We start from the raw sequence: 23,496 nt of genomic DNA, 5'->3' as shown, positions 1-23,496 counted from the left end.
CACGGCACATTGAACGTGGGCCATGATACACAAGGTCCTTCTACAGGACCTCACTCATGGGAAGCAAACAGGACTCCGGAGACACCCCAGATGAACCCCCCAGTAATCTTGCTCATGTATGGAGAAGCCAGAGCTTTGTGTGACCTCAGCCTCAACTTGCTTTTGACTCACTGATTTTTCCTCCAGGAGCACATAAGAGGCAGAACAACAGGAGGGAAAGAAAATTAAAAACTCCCACAATATTCCAAGTGCAGGAAGACACTTACTTGAGACAAAGTTGTCCGTGCTCTCTGTGGAAAGGACAAAGAGAGAAGCAATACAATTAGCAGCACAGCAAAGGGAAAGCAGCCTCATTCCCAGCCCCACCCCCCCACCCCCCCCCCCCAGACACACTCTACCCACCCCAAGAGCCCAGGAAACCAAAACATTTCATTTTTTATCCTCTGGGGCAACTGTAACTGGAAATTGCAGCAGACATGTCAGCAGAATATCCCAGGGGTCAGAACAGAGTACACAGGGGCCTCGGGCTGAGACGGGAGAAGAAGGATGCTACAGCAATGCCAAAACGGAGGACAATCAGCAGCACGTTGTGTGGGACTTCTGCTAAATGGCTCAGCTTCCAGCAAGCAAGCAAAGCTCAGCAGAAACCTGTGCTCAGCTGGATGGAGGTGAGGGTAAAGGCAGATTTTGTCAGTCTTCACCCAGGGACAAAGTCCCACGGGGACAAGGACCAGCTCCCACGGAGGACAGCCCAGCTTGGGGCAGAAGGTTACAGGAGACCTTTCCTGGGCTCACTCAAAAGCCTCCTGAATCACTGCTGGAAGCTAATAATGTCTGTACTGGATATGTATAGAGGCAGTGTCTGTCCTAAAGCTGCCTCTTCCCCACACCAGCCCCTTGTGTCAGCCACTTGACTGCTCCAGACTATTCAGTAAAGCCCCTTCAGCTCCGAAGACAGCTGAGGGCTCCGACGATGAGGTCTAAAGCTCCCAGTGACATTCAGTTTACATAGTATGAGAACAACGTCAGCTCTCAATTCACTTGCCCATGTAAGAAATTGAGCCTGATATTAACTGGAGTTTACACAGCTTTGCTGGCAGAGAGCTCCTGGAAGGATGAGAAAAAGCTCAGGCTGAAATACGGGTGAGGTTTGGAAGGGAAGCAGGAAGCAATCCCCAGGTGACAAACATGGCTTTCCAAAACAGGGGGAAAAGAACTGAAAAAAAATATTTTTGTGTCAAGTCAAGCAGAAACAACTTGTCTTGGCTTTTCCTAGCAAGAGAAATAATTAATTAGGAAGAAACACTTTATTTGGAGAATTCTTTTTTTTTTTTTTTTTATCTAACACAGACAGTCTAATCATAAAACATTCGCTGACTCTACATTTTCTTCTTTCCATTTTTCTTTGCTGGACTAAAACTCAGCGGAAACCCGCAATATTTATTTTTTTTCCCCACTTAAGCCTCCCTGTTTTGTGAAGCATAAAACATAAACAAGAAATTTCAGTCAACTTGACTTCTGTGAAAAGTTGCCAAAGAACGGAACATTCATCAAGGGGGAGGTAGGCAGACCAACCTCTGTGGATTAAACAGGGAGATGGCAGCCTATGGTAGAGATGCCAATGACAACATGAAGTGAGATTTTTACTGGAAATGGCACAAGTTTGCCTTGGGAGCTACTGTCCTTGCTCCTAGAGCCACAACAAGGCAGAAAGGCAGGTTATGGAATAACAGACATCTCCCACCCAGTTTGTAATAAAACATTTCTCTCCCAACCCAGGCAGCAAAATCCAGCTTTGTACCAACTAGAGGTTGAACATCAGGGGGTTCTAAAAAAACACTGTCATGGGTTCTTTCTCCATGCTGATAAGCCTTCCAGGTCCTGCTTTCATTAAGCCTAATATCCCCATCCTGGATAGTTTTAGCAAAATTTTTGCATGTTTGAATAGCTATAGGCAATAAGCTTCCTGAATGAATCACAATAGGGAACCTTCAATTTGAGGCATTTTCTGGAGGAATCTACCTTCAAACGGGAAATAAGCGTCAGCTGCATTGAGTGTTAATGTCAGCTTTGGCAGCGGATGGAGCAACGAACTTCAAGTAAAGTAAATTACAGCATGGATTGTGCTGACAGGGTCTACCAGGGTGAGGAACAGCCTGGGACTTTGGATCAAAAGAAATACGAGAAATGGGTCATTTCTTGCTGGAAGATGGTTCAGAGTCTGAAAGCACTCCACACCAACAACACATACAAGGTGTGGGTGACGATGCGCCAAGGGCAATGTTTTACTTATATTTCACACAAACAGATTCTCCCGGAGCCTCTGACACAAGAGGTGCTTCAGACATTAACATGCCTTCCACATCACGGCACGGCTCAGATCCGTTTCCAAAATCAGCTCTCCAGAACAGCAGATCTGCACCCTTTTCTGGAGGTCCAGCGCCTACTTAGAGCTGTCCCCATTTCACAGATGGGGAAATGGAGTCACAAAGGTGGGACCTGGCAGAGCTGACACTGCAAACCCGTGCCTCACCTCACCCACCTACAGTTCATAAGCTGCTCTTCCTTCCCGACAGCAGGAAACATAAATAGGTTGGATAGCCATACAGGGCATCATCCTTGAGGCCTGAATATAAATTTTCCACTCCCATTCATATCAGCTCATTTGTTCAATTGTCAGATCTTCAAGGCAGAGATTTGGGTTTGCATTTATGATATTTGACCTGCGGGAAAATTCTGTGTACATATATGGTGTGATATAAATAATAAATGAGACTACCATTGGTATTTTTCTATATTTAGCAAACGTCCTATTTTGTTGGATTTTCTTGGGCTGCAGGGGCCAATTTAGAGCTGCCACTTTCTCATGGCATCATTCCTGAAGGCAGCAGCACACAGGGATCTTAACCCCATGATGGCCAGCGTGATGCTGCAAAGCCAGAGAGCAGACAAAAACCTTCCACTTTCCTACAGAGCAGACAAGTCGCCACAAGGTCTCCGCTGCCCCCCCAGAGCTGGATCTTCATGTCCTCAAATGCTTTTTTGCCTTTAAGCTGTAAGTCACTCGGGAGCGCGCTGGGGCATTCCAAACAATTGGTTGAGAAAGCCTAGCAAACTGATGCAAAGCAACTAATTGAGCTGTCGCCTTTTTTGTAGGCCTGTCAGCCTAGAATTGCTCGTGTCATATTTGGAAAGAAAACAATCCCGACACTGCTGCATCCAGCTACAATCATTTCTCAAATGCAAGCTGGAAGAAAAAAAAAAAAAAAAAAAAAAAAAAAAAAAAAAAAAAAAAGATCTGCATCACTTTAAAGGGGTTTCCTTTCTTTAGCTTATAACAACAGCCACATAGAAGAAAACTCTCTCTCCAAAAATTATCTTCTTATGGGTCCCCAGAGCTGATACAAAATCCAAAATAATTAACCAATCCTATACCCTTCTCCCACTGAAATCCCTAAAGATCTTAAATATATATATTGCAGAATATGTTACAAAACACAAGCATCTAAACAAGTTAGTCTCTCGCCTCTCAGTGCAATTTGGACTGACTTCCATCAAAGCTCCAGATCAAATTCTTCCTCTTGATACAAGCAACAAAACGTGGGATTTCCTGCTATTAAACTGCATTGCGAGCTCAATTCCTACACCAATCCACATCAGGCCTCATCGACACGTGGCTGATGAGAACCAGGACTCCCAACACAACCCCAGCCGGCAGGTTTCAGGTGAACCACGTACTCGGGGTCAAAATCTTGCAGAGATGCTGAAAACTTGACAAAAGGTAGATTTATCCCAGTGCCTCTCCTGTTATATACGTCAGTTCTCATACTCCCAGCCAGATACCAGATTAGATACCTGCACCTCTGAACTTTCAATGGAGGCTGATTCTTCTTCACCAACTTTCTTAATTTTTGTATTGATCACTACATTAAAGAGTTACAACACCAAAGCACATTTTTGTAGGAGAACAGTACTGGTCAGAAGATGCCTCCAGAGGTCACCTCTTCCAGAGAAAGGCCACCTTGGGTTGGGTTGCCCAGGCCTTCTCTATTTAGGTGTCAGGATTACTAGTGGTACCATATTAAGATTGGTCCCATATTCAGATTGGAAAAAAAAAACGTAAAGAGATAAACTGAATATCCCACCTGGAAAAGGCTTTTCAAGGAAATGTCCCTTGATGGTTTGGTTGGCTGAACCCAGCTGGTTGGTGGCCACAATGGTGTAGTTGCCATTGTTGTAGTGAGTGGGCTTGTTGAAGAGCAGGCAACCTTCCGAGACCTCCCCTTGCTGGTAGAACTCCATGTGGATGATCTCCGTCTCCCGGAGGACCTGGCCGTTGTGCAGCCAATGGAGGGTGGGAGCTGGATTCCCATGCACTGCAAACGCAATGCAGTGCTCCAGGTGCAGCACCGGCTCCTCCAGGGTTAGGATGCGGGGGGGATCTAGCAGAGAGAAACATGGCAGGCTCACAGCAACCCAACACCCACATCAAGCCTCGTGCACCGGGGAAATTAAGATTATTGAATGTGAAGCCTCGAAAATCCCTTGTTCCTTTTATTGCTCCCATGGATGTCTGCAAAGAAGGAAGACTAAGTCATGAGAACCACTCAACACTCCCCAGCAGGAGGATCTGAACCATAACCTTGGGCTTGCAAACAGGGTTACAAATTAAACACGGGGCTGATCACTTCACCAGACAAGAAATAATGAAGCTTGGAGCTGCCTGGTCCACACGCCTATCTATGGCTGCGCTCCTTCCCCCCGGGGATCAGAGGGAAGCAGCCTGTTCCATGGAGGACACCACCACATAGTGCCATCACGGTACATGTGTGTGAGGTGCCCATGGGGGATCTTCAGTCGCAACGAGCGCTTTTGGATTTCATAAGCTGTGGAAGCAAGTATCCCCCAGTGGCTGCCGGTCCTTGAGGGTTTCAACTGCCTGAATATCCCAAAGGAGTTCCCACCCGTCAAGCACCCTCCGGGGGTGTTTTAATTAAAGCGAGGAGAGTAGGACAGAGAGAAAAGCAGACACCACTTGCAATTTATTGCATATGCATCGTCTCCCCCAACCACGGGCACCCCAACAGTTCAAATGCTGCTCTTCCACCACTTCTGAAACCCCCGTTATGACATCTACATACTAGGTCCTGAACCCCAAGACCAGCAAAGTATGGACCAGAAGAACAGAGTTTAGTGCAAAGAGCAAGGACACAGAGATGTAGGTCTTCCCTAAACCTCTCATTTACCTGAGAGCATCCAGCTGCAAAGGTAACCCACAAGGGAAAGCAGAAATCCACCAACTTTGACCCCATTTTTGGGAAAAAAGTCATGCATTTTTCAAACAGTAAAGGTGGTAGAAGAGAGCAAGGTACAGACCTGGTGGGAGCAGAGCAAAATTCTCCCCCCAGCCACCCTGAACCACATAGCCATGTCCCAGCCACCTCGCTCCATTTGCGAGCCTAGATCTGCATGTGGCTTATTCACATCTTCCTGGCAAGGATGATTCAAAACAGGCATCCACCTACACACAGAAACCCAGATCTTTTTTGGCGTGAAATTGCAGCCTGAGTGATGGGTCTGGGCAATGAGAGCAGGGGTAGCAGAAACTGTCAGCAGCTTAGAGGATTACATGGGTGAAAATAGGCACTGGCATCGTGCTGTTTAAGATGGGGAGGAAAAGCAGCTAAAACGCAGTGCAAAAAACACCCGCCTGCTGACCTCTGAGCTGATGTCAACTTTAAATACCTCCATTCTTCAGTCCATCAATACTTACTGGGAGGCAGATGAAAGAAGAAAAGCATCTGCTCTCTTCTTTCCAATCCCCTCTGACTGCCCTGTCTTTCCAGGACCTCGTGGCTCCCGCACTGAACATGGACCACATGGGTTCACCGACACCCGCCAGAAGCACATGTGGTCTCCTCTGCCTAGCAGGGCTGGGGGATTGGGGGGGCAGGTTTCCAAACTACAGATTAAGGGCAAATGTTACAGACACAGCAACGTATAGTAAATCTCAGCTGCTTGAGAGCACAAAGCTGTGTAAACTTCCTCTTAAGGTCAGGTTTGTGTTAAGTTATATTAGAAAGCACACAGAAAGTTTCGCTACTTGCAGCTGAGAGTGAGCGGTGGAAATCTGACACGTGTGTGTTTACACGGCGCGTGCTGTTTAACTTTGTAGGAGCAGATCTAGGAAGAAGCAATAGCATCCCTGAAATTAGAGGCAAAATTTACACTGGCTTTAGCAAGGGTGACGTTTAACCTCTCACACAGCATCAGGGTGAGCAACCCCGTGTTTGTAAAGAGAGTTTTAGCCCCTCTACATCTTTTCCTCAATCAGCTGGATCTGCCAAGGGACAGATGGCAAGACAACCACCACCAGCATGGTTCTGTGGATCCTGCCTGCGTAGTGCTCATTTCTGCAAGAAATTTTGCAGAGTACTGACCTTAAGAGAAACGTACAAGGACCCACCTCTGTGCTCTGCTCCTAGTTCTCGTCCAAAAAAACAGAGTACCACAGGTAGCAACTGGTTCACACGGTTCTCAGGGCATCCCTCCCCTCCAGCCTCTATCATCAAAACCTTGCCACGACTACTTACAGTAGACGGTGAGCAGCACGCTGGCATTGCTCATCCCCACCACGTTCTCAGCGATGCAGGTAAGCAGGAACCCGTTGTCCTCACTGGTGACATTCACCAAGGTCAGATTGATGGCGTGAACGTTGGTCCAGTTGAGGTTGGTCTATGCATCACAGAGAAGCACAGGCAAAAATCAGCCGCTGGTGGCTTCTTTCCTCCCCGCTCCTGCTCCCAGGAGGTGAGGGTCCCGGTTTCCACATAAAATGCAAGAAGGGCTTGAAAATTCAAGGACAAGTAGGACCTGGGGGAGGTGAGGCATTTCCTCACCCGATTAAGTTCACCGTTACGTATGAGAAGCACTACTGGGAGGTGAAGAGCCATAGCGCTGTAGCATTGATAAACACAGCTTGTCTCTAGAACAGCTTGCTTAGCTGCCTGCTTCAGCTACAGCTATTGCAGACACCTCTGTAAACAGGTAGTTTCATTAGAGGAGACATGAGTTAAGATTCAATTAGGGAGCACTGAGATATGAAGCTATCTCATGTTCACTTTCCTGTCGCACAGAGGGAAGTTTTTGCAATGCCCTTCAGATGCTTCCTAGGTTCTCATCTGGATAAGGTACAGCTCTCTATTTTCTTTTGGATGGGGCTGTTCCACGTTTCCCATTGCACTCTCCAACATCTACCTGAGCCCTGCCCTACACACGTGGACGTGGAGATCCCCCAGCTGCAGCCATGTTCCGATGTCCCTAATTCCCTACCTGGTGCGTGTTGATGGAGTGGAGATCTGCCACCGTCCAGTCGACGTCGGGCAGTGGCGAGCCCGAGCCATTGCAGGTGATGACAGCATTCTCCCCTTCCCGCACCGTCAGGTTCACGTGGCTCACGCTGATCTCCGGGAGGTCTAGGAGGGCAGACACCGAGGTGCTTAGGTGTGGAGCAGCATTTGCTGCAGCTAGCTGTAGAACATGTACATGTGGACCCAAATCCTGCCAGGCTGTGTGCCAACTCAGCCCTCAGCACCTTGCAAGAAGCAGCAGGAGGCAATGGCATGGCATTCTCCTACCAAGGGAAGGAGGGAGCATGGAGACAGGAAATATTGGGAACTCTGAAGAAACACCAGCTGAACAGACCCTCCCATTAGACTCTAATCCAAAAGTTGTGCCCAGTTCTGGTTGCCCATCCCCTCACACAACTGCCCTCCCTATCTATATTTTAGTTCCACCGAAGGTGATTTCAAGGGCAATCACTTTTGATGGCAAAGTTGCATGCACTGGGAAAGGACCCAAAGTGTCCCTACCTCTAGGGACATGGCACAGAGTACTCAACACTCCAGGCAAGGACAGAGTTCCTCTGACTTGTAATAATCAAGAGAAGACGACCAAGGATGCATCTTCATAATAACCACAGCTCTCCTAATAAAAGGCGCCCTTGTTCTTCCTCAGTGGTGGCAGCGATTCACTGATCTATGGTGGCCCTGATTTACACGCTTTCTTTGCTTGCTGCCCCAACTACCAAATATCCTTGCAACATGAAACAAGACAGAGCTGGCTGCAAGAAGGGCAAACAGCCCTTCCATCACCCATCCATCATGCTGACCCAAAGACAGGACCCTCTGTGTTCCCAAATCATCACCCTCGTGTCCCCTCAAGTCTAATGCCACCACTGCTGGAGTCACCTCTCTTTCCATCCCTGATCCCTAAGTTGTTTGTTTTTTTTCCCTCTCTAATCCTTACAGATTATTCTTCTGATTTGGGGAGGAAATTACAGTGCTCTCTCAAATCTTTTTAGTTCATCCCCATGCAGGCACGCTTTGGCCAGTTTCCAGAGCTTAGTAAAGGGACATCGTGAACTTGGGAAAAAAAATTAAAAATAAAAAGTCACGCAAATGAAAATGCGTGTTGTTTGTCTACTACTGCTGCAAGAAACAAACCCAAATTCCTAGAACACAGATCAATAATCAAAGAAAGAAAACCTCTATTTTTCCTCCTTTTTTCATCCGGAGTTTGACAGCTGCTAGTGTATAGACAGTTTAATTGTTCTGTTGAAGGTACACGTCCTTCCCCTTACACTACAAGGAATGCTTTCCAGTAATAGCAACAGCAGAGCAAAAACTGATACCAGACAGGCAGCTGATGTGTGAACAAGGTGAGGGATAGCTATCGAACACGCCTCATGCTGCTCCTGGAGCCACTGGACTCTGTTAATCAGCAGGAAGCAGAAAGAGACACATGGTCACTCCTGCCTCATCCCTACAGACCTGGGCTTGCAGTTGAAAAATTAAAGCAAGGAAAATGGATAAAGACATGTATTTCCTAGGAATGTTTCCTCTTATCAATATGCCATTTCTAGGATTTGTTAGTCAGAGGAAGAACAACAAGAAACCTATCAGTTCTCACGAGCACAGCATCGCACATTGTCAAGCAGTGTCATTATAGTGAAGGAAATCCCCCAAATCCCCTGATACCTTCAGGCACTCAAACAGCAGCCCCACGTTTACCCTGATACTCTATTTTTAATCCACAAACCACTGCGATCAGCTTCAATCATCTTGTTCTTGACCACGTGGTGAGATATTATGGCATCAGCTTCCCTAAGTAAAGGGGTCAACTTGAAAGGGCAGAACAGGACAGGGCTCCCCCACGGCACGGGCTGCCCCTTACCGCACTGGGTGATGTTCATCTCCTGCAAAGGGATGACTGCTGTGTCCATGTTCATGCAGTAGAGCTCCTGGGACTGCAGGTTGGCCTCGCCCTTCTCCTGCCAGAGCTGGATCCAGCGGATGTCGCAGCTGCAGTTAAAGAGGTTCCTCTCTAGTCTCCTACGGGCAGAGAGAGAGAAACGACAGTGGGGTGGGGAAGGAGGACCAGGGAGATCTCCTGGCTCTGTGCTCCCCAAGGACAAAGGGCACCAGGGAGATGCAAAGGGCTCTTCTGAGCTGATGGAGAAACTCCTCCATGGGGTATTCTGGAGCACATGGTTCCCATCTCTTCTTGCTCCAGGAGAGATGGAGGTTGTGCATCCATGTGCTCACACACACTCCTCCCTGAACAAGGTTTTACATCTTCCAGGTCAACACACATGTACTCAACATCTTTCACTGCAAGGACTGCACAGCCATGGCTCAGTCCCACAGTAACGCCACCCCGACACCTCAGGCATTCATCTCTCAGCAAAGGAGCAGGCAGCTTCACACCGCCCTAAAATACTGATCCACATCCTAAAATCCTATGTCAGTGGGGGTCCAAGACCCTGCTGGGGAAAGCACACCTCCGGCTGCACCAGCACTCAGCAAAGCTGGCAGTTTTTCTCCTTAGTAATGTGTACAAACAGAGCCTCCCAGGGCTCCAGGACATGAGCTAATGTGCAGGATATCATGCATTTTAATCAAATCAAACAGCTCTGTGCTGAGACCCTGCTGACCCGGCCGGGAGAAAAGGAAAAAAGCACTGCCTTTAATGTACTTCATTTAAAACACACTTATACGTTTTATATACGATGAATGTTTATTATTATCGATTTTCCAACCTATTAACCATTTCATTTACATTTTAAAGCCCTCCGGCTCTCTGTGTAGATGCAAGGAGGATGGGTCCCAACAGGGGGGAGACCCCGGTGCTCAGGGGGCTGTCTCAGGAGAAAGCCTGGACAAAAGCCTGCCCCCCACATAACCATGAAGCAGAAAAAAAGCAGGAAGCAGAGGATTGAGCACTGAAAAGGTGAGCTCAGTCACCCCAGAAGAGAAGGGCTTCTCCAAACATCAATCCATTGCTCCACGTAGTGTTTGGATCCCTCCCATCAGACAAGGGGAAGCTGCTTTTCTGGTCTGTTCCACGCGTTACTGCAAAATTCATGCTTGCTTTTACAAAATTAATTCCACTGACTAACAGGATTTGGAAACAGCCTTCCAAACATGCACAGCTGCTGTTGGGTTTGTAACGGCACTGCAAAAGCAGGAGGAGAAGGGAGCTTCTGTCAGCACCCAGGGCTGTTGAACTTTAATCCTAACGGTGTCAGGTTGATCCTCCTCATAGAACAAGATGTCATCTGGTTTTTATTTTTATTTTTAGAACAAACAGAGTTAAACTTCACTTCACGCCTTTTCCTTATTGCATTGCTTCCCTTTCACAAGCAACCAAACCTTCACAAGACAGGTACGAGGCCTAGACAAGAGACTTGAAGGCCAAAGCACCACATTTAAGAGGCCAGAGCAGACTGGCACAGCGATTTGGTGGGATCCAGCTGACAAGGCACTCTCTGCACACCACAATAAGTATAGTCAGTGCCTTGCACAGGCATCACAGCTTCATTGCAGCCCCAAATCCAGAGCCCACATTGTCCTGGGGACCCCACGTCAGTGCTGGCAGCAGGGCTGGATGCTGGGCAGGAGCAGGGGACAGAGCCTCAACATCCCAGGACAGCACGTAAGCAAGCAGGAGCTCAGCTGATGTTAGATCAGGTGGCTGGACATGTACCAGGGGCCAGGCAGTGAACAGGGGGAGCTCAGAGGCAGTGGGGGTGAAATTCTGCTCTGCTACAAATATCCTCATGAAACAAGGCTGCCGGGAGAGCCGCTGTCACAGCACTTAAGGGCAGCTCTGTAAGTAAGAGAAGGCAGCCTTCCCGGCCCATTGCTAATTCATGAGGGGCCATGAATAATACAGGAGGAGCGTGCTTCAGGGCAGAATTCACCCACGACCTGCCCCAGCACCAGTGATGTAACTCGCTCTAATCGAGGCCCCCACAGGGGCTTTTGCACAAATTAACTCCCATCACTGGCTGGACGTGCCAAGTGCCACCAGCCGCTAGCATGGCACCTCAGTGTGAATGCACCATGGGCATTTAGATGTGCACACAGATGTGTGCACCATTTTTCTCTCACATACTTGCAAAAAGCACGCTTGAGGCGTGGGAGATGCCTTTCCTCCTTGCTTGGAGCCTTCTCTGCCACGATGGCTGGCTCTCCAGAGAGGTCTACAGGGATTTCAGTGCTCACTCTGCCCTGGACCTGCCCCCAAAAATGAACCCCCATCTTTCTTCTCAGACCTCATCAGTGTCCCTGCCTTGTGGCATGCATGGCTCATTAGGAGCTGCAGCCCCTTCCAGCCCTTTCTCCTGCAATTGCTCTAACACATTCGCTCTTTCCTGTTGCAGATTTAACAAAAGCTAAAAGCAAAGGCTGGTCACAGGCTGGGCTAATGAGCACACGACAGAAGTGAATGAGGATATAGCTCTCCTCAAAGAGCACGTTGGCAGGGCTTGAACCACTCAGTCACCCCCAGCCAGCTCGGTCACCTCCGTTCCAGCATACAACAGAAATGAGTAAAAGCATCCCCAGTGCCTGTGACCCTCTGCTTGCGGAGATAAGCACGCCTCCCCTTCCCTGCAAAGAGGAGAAACACCTCAAGGAGCTTCCACCACGTGCTGTAAGGCACCACCACCACCCAAAGCTGAGGGACTTCGCACACGAAGCAGGTTTTTTTTGAGCTCGGCAGCTAACAAAGACACACACCCTGTCCCCTGTCTCATCAGCTAAAACAAAGCTGTCTGCAGCTAGAGCCTCTCTGAGGGCAGCAGAGATCGCTGCCACACTTGTGCTGTCTGTTTTGATTCACATAAAGCTGCTACCGAGGTTTCTCACGCTCGCAATTAAAACACTCTCCTACCTCGGGACTCAGCCTGCTTCCCCAAGCAGGAGAACCAAAGAGCGCCCAGCGGGGAGAGAGCAAAATCTATTTTCATTTTCCATTTCTATTTATTTCCCAAAGCCTGTGCTTCTCCTGGGGGTGCAGCCAGACTTGTTGTTTCCAAAGCTCTGCCAGAAAGGGAAGGGCTCAGACAGGGAGCGATGTACGGTGTCCGAAAACTGAATTAGCTAACACTCAGAGCACGCGAGTACCAGCCATCCAGCTCCAACTCTATTACCGTGACTGTTGGTGGCAATAAGTTTTTAAGCTAGAGGCACATTAAACGTTAAGTCAGGCTCATAACAGGGATGCTGCTGTGCCCCATCCCTACCAAAGCCTCTTGCTGTAGCGTTGCAAAAACCTTCTGCAAGGCTTGCTGGCGGGGACTGCTAGTGTTAGAAATGGTCCGGGCAGAGCAGGGAGATGTTCAGGACTACAGGGTTTCAGACAACCAAGGAGGTAATTGGATCCAGAGTCTTAGGTCTTTCCGGGAAGGAATTTCTTGAAATGTCAGCCTTAAGCTCTCAGAGGACATGACAAAGGAAGCCAAGGACATGACAGAGGAAGCCAGCTGTGACTTGTGGATAAGAAAGGCTCTAAGCCCGATGTTTATGAGCTGTTGCAAGTGTCAGACACTTCCCCACGCACACGGAGCTTCAGGCTTCGCAGAGCTGTGTACACACTGGCTTCAGCCCTGCTGGTCAAGGTCAGCCCGTGCCGTGGGAATTGGGGCTGGAGTTACTGGAAACCATTCCAAGCCCTGCTTCTGGCCAGGAGGAGGAAGAGATAATATCCTTTGGAAGTGTGCCTCATTTTTGCCATCCTTTCTTCGGTGAGTCAGCAGGGGACAAGCTCAGCTCTGTTCAACAAGAAAAACTCTGCTTTAAAGAGTTATCTTTCCTAGCTCGAGATGCCTCAAAGGCAGCCTAGAGGCTCTTTTGAGCCCCAGGTTTCCAGCCACCCTCCCCTCTCATGGCGTGGCACAATCTTCACGTGGCATGAACTTCATGTTAGCCTTCTACTCTCGCCTCCACAAGGGGCTTTGTCCGGTTGCACATTCCCTGGCACTTTCCATGTCACACAGCTGTGGCTCTTCTCCCAGCACCCTGATGGAGACGATCCTCCCGTCTCTTCCCTTCCCACCCTCTCTGAGCTGCACACTGAGGTTTGGCCTTCGCTGAAGTCCTGGGCCACGTGTTCCATCTCCCTCCCAAATTCTGGAAGCCTCCTTGGAGCTCACCATGCCAAGAAGCTGTCTTCTACTCACCCATCTTCTGCATTGCTAAAAAAATAAAATACAATAAAATATGATATTTCTACTTTTGCACATCCTTTACCAATTTCTCTCCAGCTTGGGGATCCATTTATTCTCATTAGCAGCTGTAGCACTCAGGACCACATCCACTCCACGAGAGAAAATATTTCTTTATCTTAATTCCCAGCATCTTTACGTGAATGATTATTCAAAGTGCATAGCTCAAGCTACAGCTCTGTGAGGTCTTCTCTGCAAAGCTCAGCAGTTTCCTGGCCCTGGCAAGGATGCTGCAAGCACATCTCCAAGCCACATTACCACCAGCTGAAACCTTCCTCTTCTTTCCTGCTCTAGGAACCAGCATCACCACATTATCCTGGTTGTACCTGTGCTCATGTGGAAAGAGGGCCCCTGGGGACACGGAGCCCAGAGGGAAGACGTGATGGGAACTAGCAGTGACAAAGCAATTCTTCTGAACACCGCCGACCAGACCAGGCTGTGGCTCCTGCTCAGCAGCAGCAGGCTCTAAGCCCGTACCTCTAAGCTGATCACTTGAGCCCGTGCCAGGGGGTGGTGTGCCAAGAAGCCTGTCAGAGCACGATGGCAGGAGACGTCCAGACGAGTTGGGCGCTGCCAAGCCTCTTCAAAGGAAATGCTGACACCACGCTTCGTGACAGAGCTGCTGTCCCACTCCTCTCCTCTTCCTATCAGCCAGTCCCGTGACCTCCCACGTTCCTTCCCACGTTACTTTTTTCATCAATCAGGGCTCATTATCACTGAGAAAACCGCTCTGAGCACAGCTCCGATGGGAGCCAAATTGTTCACTTCGTTTCTGTTTGCCAGGCTGCAGAGCGCTGGCCCCAAGTGACTCTGCTGACACAGAGCGAGGCCACCTCCAGCCCACCAAATTCCCTGCCAGCATCAATGGCGTGGCTCAACGCGGATGCATCCTTCATCTGGTGGGGACAAGTACACTTTGCTGCCCACACAGCACCATCTCGATTCCTCTTGGGCTGGTATTGGTCTTTTAAGCCTGACTTGGAAGACCTGGGACATGCCCAAAGAAAGAAGACAGATCCAAGTGAAACAAAACCACAAAAACGAGCTACGTTGGAAGCATCCCCATCAATCCTCAGGTTCACCATTACCCCAAGCCCTGCCGGTGCCTCTCACACCCAGGACCACAGCCCCATTTGCTCCTCCACACTTCCTGGGCAGGAACCATCAATCTGAGTTTTGCCAGACAGAGCAATGACAAGAAGTAAAGGTCTAAGCATACAAATGACTCACGCTATTACACTTGAAACCTGAGCCAGGCTTTAAAGAAATATTTGGGGTTGTAATCAGCGAGAGGACAAATCCCAGATTCAGCATTTTAAGTTTGCAAGCCAGACTCCCCATCAGGGGGGCGTTTCTCTATTTCTAATATCACTATTAGTATTTTTCATTTAACAATTTGACAGAAATAAAATACACTGCAGTAACACCGGTGATAACACACTTACTCCCACTTGAAAGACTGTCTTTATTCCTTCATAAGTCACTTCTGGCTTACAGCTCTATTGATCATCAGCGAGGATGAATGGAGCTTCCCAGGATCCTCTGGGAGAAATCCTACATATATATATATATATATTTAGACCCACCAAACAACTATTTCTAAAATTCAACAAAACAGGTCATCAGGGCAACTCTCCATTGATTTCACGTCCACTTTTTCCTCGAGCACAGCACTGAACGCTCCATCAATAATTCAGCAGGCTGAAGGGCTCTGCTGCCCCAGGGGAGACCCTATCTCCTCACCCACACAGGAGCTGGGAGGAACCTCAACTGCTAGAGACCGAGGGAGTCATCCAACTAAAAAGCAGGGTTGTCTTCTAAAGAATGGCCAGCAGATAAAGAAATACAGCTGGTGTCACCCTCCAATAGAGGAAGGCCAAATCTTTGGGAAGATCCACTCAAAATCTGGCCCAGTGAGTATTTCTAAGAGTATCTCTAACCTTTTGCCAGGGTCAGCCAGCCATTTACTACCCCTGGAATGACTTGTTCATCATCCTGACGTTAATTAGCCAGCCCCTGTGAAGTTAAAAGAGAAGCAGTTCTGCTCTGGTGCTCCCATAGCCAGGGAATCCTCCCAGGGAAGGTGCTGACCACTGGACTTTTAGGTAATTATTCACGGGCTTCAAAACAGCTCTATATAAAGCTCCTTCCTCCTCTCAGCCTCCCTCTTCTCCCAGGGGGTACCTCCGGGATGGGACTTACAGTTCGAAGAGCCGCAGCGTCTGGAAGAGTTGCCATGACAGGGTGGTGAGCCGGTTACCAGAGAGGTCTCTGAAAATTAATGGGAAAAAAAGAAGTCACCGTAAATAATTCCCCCTGCGCGTGGCCCTACTGCCACCACAGAGCCCGTCATCCTCTGCAGGGCTGTCAAGCAGCGTAGGACCTAGCTCTAGGTTTCCTAATGAGAGATTTTAATGAGGATGAACCTGAATGGAAGTTCTCTTTTTATTATTATTTTACCCCCAAAGGGAAAAATGGTTTGTATCCTGCTGGAGCGTTAAAATAATAATGAAAACAAAAAAGATTTGTCTGATTCTTGCCCACGAATCTGGAGCTCAACCAACCATATGCAGAAAGAACAAGCCTAATTTTGTAAGTTGAACAAAAAGTTAAGTACAAACATCGTGTTAAAAATATTAACGACCGGGTTGAAGTGACAGAATTATGATTACCCAAGGCATCATCATACAATACTTAGTGGCTGTGCATTAGAAGCATCCCATTATGGCTGTTTGCACCCAGGGGTGTCACTGCCACAGCAGCTGACAGCTCCCTGCCCCTCCCTCCATCTGCCCAAGCTTGCCAAAACATAAATCTCATCAAAATCTCAAAAACATAAACCTCATCTACCTGGGAGAGCTTCATGACCCGGCAGATATCACCTCCTTGGCTGGAGGCCAGAGAGGATAAGAGTGCAAAAGCAACCTGAGAAGTACTAAAAGCAAAAGAGAAGAGGTGTTTTGGGGGGCAGGCTACGCAGGGAGAAGGCAGCCACACAAAGAGAGCCTTGGGTTGCCAGCAGGGTGAGAAGGAGATAACGAAATCAGGCAGCCTTTGGGGGAGCAGAGGGAGGGTGGCCACACATGCTGGCAGAATCCCAAATCCTCCCATGTCTGTGCAAGCATCCAGACCTCCAGGAAACACAGGAGGGGGCACTTTGCATCCTCCTTCACCGAGTGCAGTCCCATCCCCATCAGCTCCCTTCCCATCAAGTCCCACCCGCCACCACATGCCCCTGCAAAACCCCGCTTCCAAATTCCGAATTTAGGAGCTGCTGCTGCAGCTCTCACACCAAAGGCTCTTCCTGAGCCTGGCAGACACCAGCCCAAGCACCCCGAGAGCACAGTGCTGCATCATTAAATTCTGGCTCTGCCTCGCATCAGACTACCCTGCTGCGTAAAGCGCCGAAAACCACAGGTTCCTTGCTTCACATGACTGAGATCCCACCATTCCTAAGGCTTTAGACAAATTGCTTCCAGCCGCCAACAAAGTTTAGGAAGGCAGCAAAAAATAGCAAGTGATGTTAAGCAGAAGAAAAACTAAAAAAAAAGTCACAAAACTCCCTCCTTTATCCACCCCGGAGCACTCGGCACCTGGGAAGTTTGCAAAGACAGATGAAAAGTAGGAGGGGAAGGAGCAGCTCGCTTCTAGAGAAAAGTGAGACAGTAAACTCCCTCCCCCTACACAGGGAGAAGAAAGAAGCGTAAAGGGGATGCAGGAGAGACAGCAAGATGTGGGAGAGAGGCAGAGATGCAGAGGAGGGAGTGAGTCTTGCTAGAATGTCCTTTCTCAAAGGTCATGTTTTGCTACATTAGGCAGAAATGTCAAGAGAAAATTGGATTCTGAAAGAGAAGAGAAAAAACAACAGGCTTTCCACGCAAATAAGGGAATCAAAAATAGCATGATCATGTTATTACAATTTAGGGCACAGAGAGATGGAGAAAGGAAGAACCCTCACTAATGCAGGCAGCTTTGCCAGGCAGATGCGCTCCGCTTCTCTCCTCCGCTCTCTGCAAACCCGCTCCTAGCGCCCACCTGCCCCAAAAAGCCACAACCCACAGCGAGGGTTTAGGGGCAGTGGAGGAGCCTCTTCATGCAGACGTCTGCCCCTGCTCTGGCAGGGCTGGCACTGCCTGATCTGACTGCAGGACAGGTCAGGAGGGATACGCCAGCAGCTCCATGTCAGGGCAGGCAGGACACAGGCAGGGAGGAGCGCGTTCGTCACCCAACAGACACACCAGACACCTTAAAATGTCAGCAAGGCCCTCGTAAAATGGCCCCTGGTATCAATGTGGAGACAGAAATACATCGTTTAGGTTGCAAAGGCAAACACTGGAAAGGTCAGGAATGCCAGGACCGGGTGTGCAGGTGCAAAGGGTCCATCCACCGACTGCACAGACACTGAGCTGCTGCAGAAAAACCTCCCTGCACGGCCCCGATCTCTCCCCAGAATAGATCCATCCCCTGCGCCGGATGGGGCAGGTTTCCTGGGGAAAATAGCGTGTGATTATGTAATTAGAGACGGTATCGCAGTACATGCACATGAGGAGATTAAATTACAGCTCCGCGGGTGAACGAAGCTCTGGCATTTTGTAACTCCTCTTCGGCACTCGCAAGGTTCCCACCGTGCTCTAACCCCAGCCATGCACACCAAGCTTCCCAGTGTTTGTAAGGCATAGGAGAGGAGGATTAGGGGAAGAGCAAGACCTTCCCCATCCAGGACTAGCCCTCTCCCACCTCCAGCTACTCACTCTGCTTGGGAGGCCAGAAATCCATTATCACTTCCATGTCCCCACCATTTCCAGTGACCTGAGACCACCACCTTCCACTCATCACTCTCCAGCCACCCCCAAACACTCCTCAGCCCCAAACTCCTCATCCACGCCCAAATCTCTTATGATCTTCCCACCCTCCACATCCTCCCATTCCATCCCCAGTGTCCCAATAAGAGCTGTCCCCCACATCTCCCCCCAGAAATCCTCTTCCAAACTTCTCCCTCCAAATGGATCAAGAGATCCTACGTGAGACCCTGGAGAAATAAATTTGGGTGCCACAAGGCTGGAAAGTGTGGGTGTCACATGAAACTCAGGCAAGTTACCTGGGAATACTGTAGAAGTCTCCAAGCAATACCAGAGGGGTTTCTTTTCCTTTATTTTTAATTCAATTCAGTTTTGGCACACTTGTATGGGAAGAGCAAAATTAAGTCTTTCCTGCAATGCCTGCTCCTTGATGAGCAGTGTTCCCCCCTCCACAGGAGGGATGCAGGTGCTGGGACAGAAGCATCACCAGTGTTTTCTGGCTTGAGCCAAGCAGCCCATTTCCCCCATCTACCACCTGAACAGATTTTATTTGAAACTTGAAAGGAATCATTAAAAAAAAAAAAAAAATGCCTTCAGCCAGGAGCAGACACCCAACACAGAAAACTTCAGCCTGAGCAATTAAAATTTGGCAGTTGCAGGGAAGTGGAAGCAGTCGTGGAGCAGAGCGTGCCAGACAACCTTTCTAACAGGCTGTGCATCAGCTCCACCTGTAATAAAATCTGGCACATCACGAGCCGAGGAGACGCAGGGGGAGAGGGGCAAAACGCCTTCCCCACGTATTTCAAGGCGGCAAGCACGAGCGTGCCTCGGGATGGAGCTGCCATCAGCACTCCCGTAACGCCGTCAAGCTGCTGTTTTGCCGTGGGACGTGTTCTCCATCACTCACAAGACACTGCTTTCCCCAGGGCAGCCTGTGTAGAAAGAGCTGCCAGGGGGCTTTTTGCCTCCCGAGGAGGTCTCAAAGCTGCAGGGAGGGACATGAAAGAGGGACCTGGACCCACGCAGCCCGGAGCGAGGGGACTTTCCTGAAAGTGGAAGCAGCGTGTTCTTCTTTTCCCTCAATTACCCAGCTGCCAAAAGAGTTCCCACTATTAAAGCCATTTTTATTCAGCTAAATTAAGCCGGATGCCTCATTAATGACACCAACAAGCAAGAGCCCCTGTAATTAAACTGTAAGCTATATTATATGGTTCAGCCCGATGCAGTGGCAGAAACACTGCTGGGGAGGGACTCTCCTCGCCTGTCCCTCCTCCACTCGCCCTTATTTTCAACCTGACACATTTTCTCCTGCATGGGACAAGTCTTCCATGTATTTTAATAACACGGTGCTGCTCTGGAAGTCCTGATTGCAGGATTCACTGCGAGGAGCACCTGGGGTTGGAGGAACTCAAGCAACAGCCTGGCACACATTCGAGGTGAAAAGTACCCCCTCAGCTGCCCTCCTCAGCACGGGATGTGCCAGTGGCACCACACCTGACTGCTTTGGTCCCTCCCGTGCCCTGGACACCCTATCCAGCACAGCGGGTGCTTCCCGTCATCTCACAGCTCACTGGGGATTTGGTTCAGTACTGGTGGCTGCAGGAGAGGACAAGGCTGGCAGCTGGAGGTATAGGGGTAGCTACATCCAGGCTTCATCTCTGCAGCAAGTAAGGCACTGAAGCTGGGTTTGAAACAGCAAAACACTGGAGTCATTCTGGGGCTTACTCATCTCTGACAGATGACTCCGGTGACCTCTAAAAGCAGTGCCACATGCCCCTCCTGCCCTCTCCATCACTCTCCCTCCCTTCCCTGCATAGTAAGCAGCTTTATTCATTAAGGAAAAAAAAAAAAAAAAACAAACTGTCCTTTCTTAATGAATGTGCTAAAATTACCCCAGCAAGTCCCAGAAGCAGTGGAAGTATGGTCTCACCACAAATGAGGCTCTACAGACATTGGGCTCAATTGAGATCTCTGACAGCTGAGCGCCAAGCCCCAGCAGGACACACCTGAGGCAGCGCCTGTGGAAGTGCCAGACGATGCCAAGCACACCCAGAAAGTGGGGATAGGCAGGGCAGGAACTGCCCAGGCTCCAGACACAGAGGAGTAAAAAAGCTTCCAAGGCTCAATCTTCCCTTGGGAGCTCAGACACCACAACTCCCTCCTTGCTGAAGTCCACGGCACTGTGCCACACTCCATGAGGCACCTGAACTCACACGGTGCATCCCATCACATCATCTCATTCACCCCAAATTACATCTCATTCTAAGACTAGAGCCAGAATTTGCAACAGTCTCCCAAGCTCAAAGCCTCCTGCGTCAGAGGAGAGTGGAAGACCCTCGTCACGGAGGCAAGGAGAAACCCTGCCACCCCAAGCCCGTGTCCCTCCCCGCCTCCTGCTTACAAGCCCGTGATTTGCAAACCCCGAACATCACTGAAACAGGATCAAAGGAGGTGGAGAGGGGCTGCTCCTCTGCATTGTTCTTTAAACAATAGCATTAAAAAGCAGAAGTAGCAGAGCAGGGCGAGGGCGTGCGGCACCACGCCTCCGCCGCAGCTCCGCGGCACATCTGCCTCGCCTCTCACCGCCCCTGCCAGCACCGCCAGCCCTCTCCTGCTGCTGCCTCCAGCCCAGACTAAGCACTTTAAAGGCCATCCCTGACCCTGTGATGCCTCCACACCCTCCAAGTCATCTCGTCAGAGGGATGTCCCAGCTGCATTCAGCTTTGTTTGGAGGCACCATCCCTCGGAGCTCGTTGTTGCGCACGGTTTTGGTTCAGCGCGCGGTGCAGATGGGAGCAGCCACCAGATGTGGGTAATAACATCCCCATGCTCTGAGGCGGATCAGATGCAGGGATCCAGCCCTCCCAACTACATTTGTTGTGTGCTGTTTACACTTGCTCTTCTCCGCAGACATCTGGGCTCTCCCAGGACTCGAGGAAAGGTTAAAAGCTAGGTCAGCCCTGCAGTCGCTTTCCCTCTGCCTGCCAGCTTCCCCGCAGGGCAGAGTCCAGCAGCAGCCACAAAACCTGCCAGGCTCCCGCTCAAGGAAAAGAAAATTAGCATGCAACAGGCAACAACCCTTCCCCCTGGCTGTCCTCCTGCCACCGAGGTATCCTCAGGGATGCTCTGACCCCACCCTGCTTCTTTTCTCCCAGCCTGTAGTCCTCCTAGGCCTGGAACATAAGTCTACAGTGGGTTTCTCTCCTGCTTTGACACACAGAAATAATATTGGAGATTCATACTGATTGAGAAAAAAGGGTTGCCAGCCAACAGCTCCAGCAAGGGGCTGGGTTTATCCTGCCTGCTTGCTTCACGTTGCGTGTTTCTTCAAGACAGAAACAGCAAGCGACGGGGGAATGCCTCCTACTCACAAGTTTCCAGCAGGCCCAGAGCAAACCAGACGGCTGCAGGAGAGAAAAACCACCCCGCTGCGCTGAGACACGGCACAAGGAGACGGCACAGGATGGAAAACCCTTAACGGGCATTTCCCAAAGAGGGGCTGGGACAGCAGCGAGGGCCCTTCAGGTCCTCTGAAGAAAGGAAGGGGTACAAAAATTAATACAATCACACACCTATATCTCCCAGCAACAGCAAAACAACAGGGCATAAGGCGGGCTAAGCTCTCGGCAGACACCGCTAAATGGTTTCCAATTAATTAACTGATTACATGATAGAACAGAAGGGGATTCAAGTGAGAGCTGTTGACCTTTAAGAATAATTAATATCATCAGGATCGCAAAACTTGTCCAAGAAAAATAATTAGGAAGATTCTAATATTGCCTCCAAAGCCAGGCTGAAGGGGAAGAGGAAGGTTCTGGTTAATTTGCAAGCACATTTCCCAAGTATTTCCTAGCAAACCCATTTCTCCTTTATATTTACTTCCTATAGAACTGATACAGGCATATTTTCCTCTCCCATTAAACCCCCCTCTTCTCTCCAGACCCCTTTTTCCATCATTTTTCCATACCTCACTCCTTGGCCACATGGATCCAGCATGGAAAAAGGGCTGGAGAGGCCCAAAGCCTGCTGTGCAGGAGGCACAGCAGTGAGCTGCCCGGGGAAGGCCTCACGAATACCCTGCAAGGATTTTGCACAAGCAGGCAACATTTCTTGCAAGGGAAGCATGAAAAAAAAATCCACAGCCTTGGAACGAAACCCACCTTCACAGCAAATAAATAAGTTTCCTTTGCTGCTTATTACCGTTCAAACTTCTGCGGCTTGACACTTCACTAAATTATAGATAAAAGGAAAAATGGTCTTCCTGGGCTCGGGAAAGGCGGCGGCTGCCAAAGAGCTGTGTTTACAGCAGCTAATGAAAAGAGAGCTGCCATTAGCCCCCGGCACTCACCCACCTCCCTGCTGGGGGCGGCGAGGTGCCCGTGTCCTCCCATCTCCTGGGAGCAGAGGCTGCACTCTGCGAGGGCGCAGAGCTGGGGAAACGGGGCTGTGCTCATGGGGGGAGGACAGGGTGCAGGGCTGGGGACCACGATCCTCCAAGGGGACCACGCTCCTCCACAGGGACCACGCTGTCTGCCAGCAGATCTGGCAGCTGCCTCTCCCCGTGCCATGCAGAGGCTCCTGGTCGCAGCAGGAGGTGAGGCTGAGATGCTCTCGCTGCACCCCATCAGCCAAACCCTCAGCCTAGCAGACAGACAGCGCCGAGCAGAGAGCTGCCTCGCTCCAGGCTGCTGCTTCCCCCCGGGGATCCATGGGGAGCAGGTGCCTGAGAGCACACCTGAGCACGGACGTAGCGTTTTGGGGTAGAAATGCTCTTTTTTTGCAGTTGCTGTGCGCACACACAGGGGAGAATTGGGCTGAGCGGAGACTTGCCGACAGCTACACCTGAGCCTTGGTGTGACGCACCTCGTCGTGGCTCCAGGCACACCTAGCAAAGGGCAGCAGGGGGCTGTTGGTGGCTAAAGGCAGCCAGCCCCTGCTTATTACAGTGCTCACTCAGCCGTGCCAAAAGCAGAAACATGTTTTGTCCTTGGCAATTAGCTCTGTCAAAAAAAAAAAAAAAAAAAAAAAAAAAAACGCACTAGAATATTTTTCACGTTCTTCTCAACACATCTTGTACTTAAAGAGAAATACCTTTCCTCCACCCTTTATCTACAAATGTTGGTCACT

The 23,496-nt window shown here is 49.7% G+C and overlaps 1 protein-coding gene across 4 annotated transcripts in view; it reads right to left on the bottom strand.

Moving 5' to 3' along the window:
* The window catches only part of NTRK3 (neurotrophic receptor tyrosine kinase 3), a gene marked incomplete at both ends in the record, with an annotated part of 190,721 nt that overhangs the window by 131,479 nt on the left and 35,746 nt on the right, over positions 1-23,496 (bottom strand). For 3 of the 4 annotated variants that reach the window (XM_084293285.1, XM_084293283.1, XM_084293286.1), the window contains 6 exons: positions 267-290; positions 4,146-4,442; positions 6,594-6,735; positions 7,333-7,475; positions 9,235-9,392; positions 15,773-15,841. In XM_084293285.1, the coding sequence (XP_084149411.1) occupies positions 267-290; positions 4,146-4,442; positions 6,594-6,735; positions 7,333-7,475; positions 9,235-9,392; positions 15,773-15,841 (833 nt within the window). The remainder of the gene's footprint in view (positions 1-266; positions 291-4,145; positions 4,443-6,593; positions 6,736-7,332; positions 7,476-9,234; positions 9,393-15,772; positions 15,842-23,496) is intronic. The other variant, XM_084293284.1, reaches the window with a different exon arrangement.

This window comes from Netta rufina (assembly GCF_964035555.1).
Source record: "Netta rufina genome assembly, chromosome: 11".
NCBI lineage: Eukaryota > Metazoa > Chordata > Aves > Anseriformes > Anatidae > Netta > Netta rufina.
This window is presented reverse-complemented; position numbering and strand designations above follow the sequence as displayed.